At 29.9% G+C, this 8,036-nt stretch overlaps 1 protein-coding gene across 1 annotated transcript; it reads right to left on the bottom strand.

Moving 5' to 3' along the window:
• Positions 1-2,460: 2,460 nt before the first annotated feature.
• On the bottom strand, positions 2,461-7,021 carry LOC123885579 (WAT1-related protein At4g30420-like). The gene is made up of 7 exons (XM_045934862.1): positions 6,778-7,021; positions 6,578-6,646; positions 4,913-5,029; positions 4,580-4,817; positions 3,566-3,724; positions 3,184-3,335; positions 2,461-2,772 (listed from the first exon to the last, which is right to left on the bottom strand). Exons 1-7 carry the CDS (start codon positions 6,960-6,962, stop codon positions 2,589-2,591), a joined length of 1,104 nt encoding a protein of 367 aa, XP_045790818.1. The 5' UTR covers positions 6,963-7,021; the 3' UTR covers positions 2,461-2,588.
• Between the last annotated feature and the right edge of the window lie 1,015 nt (positions 7,022-8,036).

The following is an 8,036-nucleotide window of genomic DNA, read 5'->3' as shown; positions in this document are numbered from 1 at the left end:
GTTAAGGGTTAAAGGAGTCGGATGTTCAAGGTTCAATTCCTGACAATGTGTAAATAGCTCCACCTCAGAAGGAAAAGTTCAGATAGAACTCCCCCCAAAATCATCGGACATGGTCAAAAGTTAAATAAAGTCGGACAAAAAATATTCTTCTTAGAAATCGAACTCGAGTTCTCTTGAACGAATCACTAATTAAGCAAATTGAGGCCTTCCTTAAGAAATTGACGTTTCTTCATAGTAAAGCCTTTATCAGCTATATGATTCACTAGGCGGTGTTATATGCTTGCGCTTTTCTCTTCAAAAATTTCTCACTCAAATCTTCTATAGCTTGATTCGGTAATCCATTTAGTGGCTCGCATCGAGAATTGTGGTGTTTTCATATGTTTTCTTGCAATATAAGTTAACAAATGCCTTAAATTTTACTGTCCATAATAGTGACTATTGAATTTTTATACAATAAAATGTAAAACAATTAATATAATGCTTATAAAAAAAATTATGAAATGATATTTTCTAAAATACAAAAGTCAACAAGGTTTGGTCTAGTGGTGACCGAGGAGTTTGGGTAGTACGCTATAAATCCTGAGTTCGATCCTCAGCTTATTGTAAACCAAAAATAACTCGTTGATCTAAAAATATTGTTTATTTATTGATTTAAAAAAATACGAAAACACTTCAATTTTTCGATGTACTATAAGTTACATTTTTTTATGAGATATAAATTGTCTTATATGGATTGTGTTTTTATATTACTCACTGTGACCTATTTACTTTTTTTATATTGAATAATTAATGTACATATGATAATATAGATCATATACATTAAAAAATGCTAACTAGTGTTGCTGAAGCACTAGTTAAAAAATTAAAAAATGGTAAAATTAAATTATCATAGAATATTGTAGTAAACTTTTTAAAAATGTAAATATAGCACCTTTTTCAAGGTAAATTCTAATATGGACCACTTCATCAAGTGGTCCATGGTGGACCATTCATGAATAACATTATAACGAATACGAATTTTACAAAAACCACCGTTGCATTGAAAGTTTATATCATATAGATCATCCATAGAAAATTTTAGAAAAATTAAAAATCATTTAAAATGTTATTGAGATATATCAAGATTATCGGTTTATTAAATAACGTAAATCTTGATGGGTCTCAATAACATATCAAATGATTTTCAAAAAATTTAAAAAAATTTAAGGATGATCTATACGATATAAACTTTCAATCCAACATTGAATTTCGTAAAATTCATATTCGGTAGATCACTTGTTCACGGTGGACCACTTATAAATGTGGTCCACAATAGCATTAGCCCTTTTTTCAATATAAAATTTACCACTAACTTCTTAACCAATGTCTTGGAAGTATTAGTTATCATGACCTAGTTATTTAATGAATTTAAAAAAATATTTTTCTTGTGATTGATTGATTGAATAAGTGTACCAGACAAAAAAAAAAAAACATGTGAGAGTAAATGATCTGTGATCAATAGCATTGCTATTATTGAGAGAGTTGGGACCATTTGACTTTACCGGTATCTCTCATTTTCACGTTTGATGCAATTCTCATTTGTTGGGATTTAATGGGTTGATTTGACAAAAAAAGGAAAACAAAGGTGGCAATTGGAGGAGACAAATGTACCATCGCTTCGTATTTGTTTTTAATTATTTTTTGCAGAATTTCTTCTCCTCAATGAGTCAATTTTTTTTTACTGTGCAAGTGCAACCACTTGTATCTAACCAATCAACAACAATTTACTCTTTCACTCCTCAAAATCAACACATGCTTTGCTGGGTGGGTGGGAGCAATTTCAAGTACTGTGACCGCAGAGTGCAGTGAAATCACATCAATTCATTTGAGTCAACATTATTAAATTTCAATTGAATGGTAGAGATTTACATTGAACATCCTCCGGTGAAATATACAATGGAGAGTGCAATGTAAATCGAGGAGAATTACATTGAACATCCTCGAGGAGATACGGCTAGACGTACACCACCGTCAGTCGACTCATCACGCTCCCTTTGCTTCTTGCTTTTAATGCCGAACGAGATTTTTGTAATGGTGGGCATTGTCATTGGAAACGGGTTAGATTGGACTGAGGCCGCCGATGATGGTGGTGCAGTCTCTCAATTGTCTAATGTTGATATTTTTAAAAAAACTTTTTCTTTCCGACCATTAGATTAATCCAAAAATTAAGATTAACTAAGAATAGACTGCATGAGACAATGGATTATTGCACATGAGAGAATTAATCCAAATCATCTCTTCAATCTCTTTCTTAACCTATTTGCACTAAATGTAGGGGAATTTAGAATTTTTTAATATAAAGAATCCAAATCCATGCAAGATAATATCACATATAGGGAAACAAATTTTCATGAACAGACACCATATATAATGGAATATATATATATATATATATATATATATATATATATATATATATACGAGATTAATTTCATTTTCTAATTCTCTTATAACAGAGAACTTATACAAACATAACAAGATAAAATATAACTTAATCTATTGTGATGATATTGATCATTAATTATAGCACAATGTCCTTTCAATGAATATCAATGATGTGAGGTAGATTCAGCATGTAAAAGAGGTTCTTCTAAATCAGTTTTACAATATGCTTCCTCTGTCTCATCAACCATAGCTTTTGGATCTATGTTCTTTTTCACATCAACTATATCTTCAGCTTTACCCCAAAGCACAATATACAAACCAATGATCACTCCAATTGCACCTATCAAGCTAATACACATGAAGTAGTAGAATCATTTAGTTAGATTAACAACATTGGTTGAAATCACCTATAATTCATGTTAATAATCTTCATTAATTATCATAAATTAATCATTTTTGCAAGGAACTATATTTTATTGAATTTGTCTCCGGCTTTCTAGTACATGATTTGACAAGGTACTCTACAACCCTTTATAGAATGTGAGTAGTTTCGTCCCCGTGAACATAACTCGGTTGGTAGGGACATCACATTATATATATGTAGGGCCCGGATTTTGAACCCCGAACACCATACTTATTCACCTTAAGGATACATGACTCGGACCGCTTATGTTGTAAGGGTATAGGAGTATCTCTACTTTCATTAATAAAATTGTTTTGCTTATCAAAAGAAGAAAAAAAGAAATTAAATATTTTTACCTTCCAATGTATATTTCTTCATGTAGTAATAAAGCAGCCAATACAGTACAAATTAATGTGAAAACAGGAGTAAACATAGCATAGAAGAGAGGTCCTCTCCTTTTAATGCACCATGTTTGGAGACAGAATGTTACTGCAGAACCCATAACTCCCTGCAAAATGTATTAATTAGTTACCAACAAGACCGACCACTTATGATGTACTTCCTCCGGCCTTATTTATAAGCAAAAGTTGATTTTTAGATTCATTAAAAAACCAATGTATCTAGCCTATATTTAAGCTAGATACATTAGTTGTTCAATGAATCTAAAAAGTAACTTTTACTTATAAATAAGATCGGAGGGAGTAATAATTTATATATATTGCTGTATTATCCACATACTGCATATATTGAACAACCAAGTTGAAGTAGAGAATTAATCTTCCATTCATTAAGGTTTGGCTCCAAGAATAGTGTAACTGCTGCTGATTGTAATGTTGCCATAAAACACATCCAAGCTGAAAGTGATAAGTAATTTGGATGACTTGCATAAGCTGGAACCTGGTCAGTCAAGATGAAAAGAAAAAAGGGAAGCAAGATTATATATAGAGAGAGCTAGAATAGCAGCTTTGATAACATTTGTCACAGAATAATAGAAGTTAACGTTAATTTCACTAAATATGCGTTAATTCTGTTTTATACTATTCCAATTAGAGAAGTTCATATACATGTGATATGAATAAACTATTCCAATTAATTAGCTATGGTGATTCAACATACACTTTTTTTGTTCAAGAGACTTGGTATCCAAGTTAATTAAATGCATACTAATCCAAGAGACACAAATCTCACCATTTGAAGCCAGAGTTTTGCTCTGTATGTACGGATTCAAGGCAGGAAATGGCACGGAGAGGATTCGATTCTAAAATTCAAAGAGGAGTACACTTCAAGATTCCAAACATTTACCACTAGACCAACCCATGTTGGTTCGGTGACTAAGCATACTAAAAATCACTAGTCCTTCCTTAAATATTGATATGGTTTTATAAGTTTACCCTTCTATATCAAAAGGGACAAAATAAAATTCAAAAGAATTTTATATTCAGAAATAAAGGTAGCATATAATATAGGAATTGGATTTCCCGCTGTAACTGTAGATCGACGGTTGAGACTATTTTACTGTGCGAATTGATTGTGTGATTTAGACTTTTCGAATCAACTGCTGAGATTTATTACTGCGTGAAACTATGTGGAAGTTCGACAACAGTCAATCTTGATCCTATATAACATAAGAAACTAGATATGTTTATGATCTTTATTTCTATCTTATTTTTTATCTTCTATAATACATATAAAAATCAAAGAATGCCGTATTTGAATTAAACCTTTTTGAAGTCAAAGTATCAATTAAAATACCTGCAAAATTAGAAAAATTGACCATGCAACAATGCATCCTAGAAGAGACAAACATCCAAGCAACCAATTCTCATCACTTTCTGAGGCTAAACCAAAGATTGATTTTGAAGGTATGCTTTCTGCATTTAGCAACTTTGGACCCTTCAACAATGCTATGGACACTGCTCCACTTACACATATAATTGTTCCCACTATTTTGGCTATACTTCTCAAACTTCGAATATTCACTTTCTCCATTCTGTAAAATATATTCAATTTTCAATTAAAAAATATACACATCAATTGGTTTGAATTTTGATTGAGGAACAAAAATTGGTTGATTTCAGTAATTACCCTACTAAGACTGCTATTACAAATGTGATTGCCGGAAGAAGATTGCAAATGGCACTTGCAACTGAAGAAGAAGCAAGATATAGACCCTCAAAATATAAATTTTGATTCATTGTAATTCTGCAACACATCCCAATAAAAAAAAAAACATAAAATATGTCTCACATCTTATCAAATGTAAAAAATAACACCCAAAATATATTTATTTTGGATTGAATCACACCATATTGTCTCTAAATTTACACATTTTTCTACTTCATCGAATAAAATTAATAAATATTCTTTAATATTTTTCGTATATTTTTCCATTTAGTTAGTTAGTTTATGTTTGGTCATGAAGGGTCTCATCGAAGAACATTATATTGACCTTTGATCAAACAAACAATTGGGTTGAATACCATATATTTCCTCAAAAATATCATATTTTCAAAACATGAATATATTTACACTAAGAAAAATAGAAATTTAAGACCAAATATCTTGATTTAATTTGTATACTTAACAATGTAAAATTGAAGACCAAATTGAAGATGGTAGATCACCAAAATTTGGGGTTGTCTTGGTTGTATCTCAACATTCTTATCTGTTTTGTGTTGGATTGAGGTTGGTGCCTATTAATGGCAAGAAACAAGATTTTTTAGAAAATTATATCTTTATAAACTGTTTTTTCAGAAATTACATTAACAAATGTTTAAATAATATATAAAAATTATTTATTTGAATAAGTTATTTTGTATAAGCTCAAAAATAAGTAATTCAAATGTGTAAAGTATTGTGAAAAGAATAGTCATTGTCAAATATAATTTTGGGTCATGCTAACCGGTGCCCCCGGGGCACTGGTTAAGGAAACCAAAAACAGAAAGTTTTGAAAAGAAAAAACACTTTTTAAACTTTTGAGGAGTTGACTGCACAAACTCCAATGCCAAATTACTATTTTTGCATTCTTAACTAGTGCCCTGGGGGCACTGTTTAGCATTTTCCTATAATTTATTTAGTCATTATTATTATAAAATAATTTATTTAGTCATCTTGACCAAAAATAAAAATTTATTTAGTCATAAATATTCAAAGATAATTTATTGCACGTCAAAATCTAGATCCAATGTGAATATATAATATAATATCGGCACAATTATGGTAACCAAATCTGCCCCAAATATGTTGACTAAATAATAGACACAATAACATTTCTCATTCTAAAATACTACTACTTCCGTCCTAAATTGAGCGACACAGTTGACTGTTGTGCATTATTCATAAGTATTGTTTTGATTATATTTTTCTACTAATAAACAAAAATAAATATTAGCATATAAGAAGTTATTAGATTCGTTTCGATAAATATTTTTCAAAATATGAAATTCTTATAATTTTTACTATTATACAATTACAAATATTAATCGTCAAAGTTATGCATCGGCATGCGTGACATAGTCAACTGTGTCACTCATTTTGGGACGGAGGAAGTATTACTACTATATAGACACAATAAATTAATATGTTTGATTTTACCAAAAAAAAAGAAAGAAATATGTTTGATGCACTTGACAAAAAAAAATGTTTGATGCAAAATATAGAGTCTAATATGTTGCAAGTAAAAGAAAAGATGTAAGTTTTAGAACCAAATTTAAATATGTATATTAATATTACTAGAGATTGGAAACAAACCCAATTAGTGAGGTCAAGAATATCAAGGAAAAACTCCTTAAATTTAAGGAATATGAGCCAGAGTTTCTCCTGTAAAAGAAGAAAACAATTAATTAATTAATTAATTAATAAACATGACATGAGAGGGAAGGATTAAGAAAGTAATTAATTATAACATAGAAATTAAAGAGAAATAGTATAGTATAGGTATAGTAAAGTACCCTGAAAAATAAGCAAGAGGGGCAAGAACAATAGTTGCAAAAGCACTACGGTACACTACAAATACCCTTGGGCTCATACCCTCCAAAAGTGCAATTCTTGTGCCAAGAGTTTGACCTGCAAATATAAATTGTATCAACAACATAACAATTATTGGTAGGTAGTACTCCATGTTTAAACCTCTCATATTTGCTTTCCAAAAATTTATCACTCCATCGATGCTTATGTTGAAGAGAAATGCATGAGACACTTATTATATTATATTATATATACACTCCATCGAATAGAATATTAATATTAAATATAACAAAGAATGATTTACACTCCACCCAGCTCACTAGATGTGATTTGGTGGGCTGGGCTTCATTCCAACTTCTAAGTTCTATCTATAAGATTGACTTTCCTTTTTTGTTTTCTTTCAGTTGTTACCATTTTCGGTAATGTTTTTCTAAACTACTTCCACATTAATTAGTTTTTCCTTGTATTTTAATCTTCACTCTTTTTCTTTTCTTTTTTTTTCACATCTTGTTAGGACTTGAATTGTATGTTAATTTTTGCTAAGTCATAAGCGACTGTTTGTGGGTAATTGAAGAATTTATTCTAGAATATGAGTCACAATTAAACCTTTTTTTTTAATGGCGATTGGAATTAACTATAAAATTTCTTCTATTAATCATTTACCAAATTTAAATATATTTCTTATTATCAGATTAAGAATATGAAGTGCAATTAACTATAATGTTGGACAAGTTTTGCCAATGGAGATATGACAAAATATCATAAATTTCAGTATTATTATATCATATTTATTGTACTATGCACTAATAACACGCTTTGCATCTACTCCTATTTATTTCGTTTGCGTTCCACGTGATTGGAAAATTTAATTACGACTGACAAAAATTAATGTCACACATGGTTTGATCTCATACCAATTATAAAAAAAAATGATTTAAATACAGTACATTAAGTGAAAAAGAAAAGAAATGAAATAAATATGTATATTTTGCTGTTAAAAAAACATATAAGTGGGGGTGCAAAAATTAAAAAGAATAGCTTGACCAAATAAAAAATAAAAAGAATAATGAATATATATTTTTAAAATAGCTAGATGACATATATTTTAATGTGTACGGGTCTAAATTATTTTATTTAGAGTTGCGGCGACCAAATTCTTTCCCTTCTGTAGATCTTAAATACGATGCTTTCTTGAGTTTGGGCGTTGTCAGGAGAGTTTGTTATGGTTTGACTTTAGTTTGAC

Source organism: Trifolium pratense, linkage group LG5, assembly GCF_020283565.1.
Source record: "Trifolium pratense cultivar HEN17-A07 linkage group LG5, ARS_RC_1.1, whole genome shotgun sequence".
NCBI lineage: Eukaryota > Viridiplantae > Streptophyta > Magnoliopsida > Fabales > Fabaceae > Trifolium > Trifolium pratense.
This window is presented reverse-complemented; position numbering and strand designations above follow the sequence as displayed.

Coding starts and splice junctions, on each gene's coding strand:
- LOC123885579 (XM_045934862.1), bottom strand. CDS start 6,962: ATGAGAGGTTTAAACATGGAGTACTACCTACCAATAATTGTTATGTTG. Junction 6,647..6,777: donor CCTCTTGCTTATTTTTCAGG/GTACTTTACTAT, acceptor CTTCTTTTACAG/GAGAAACTCTGGCTCATATT. Junction 3,336..3,565: donor TTGGTTGTTCAATATATGCA/GTATGTGGATAA, acceptor TACATTTTGCAG/GGAGTTATGGGTTCTGCAGT.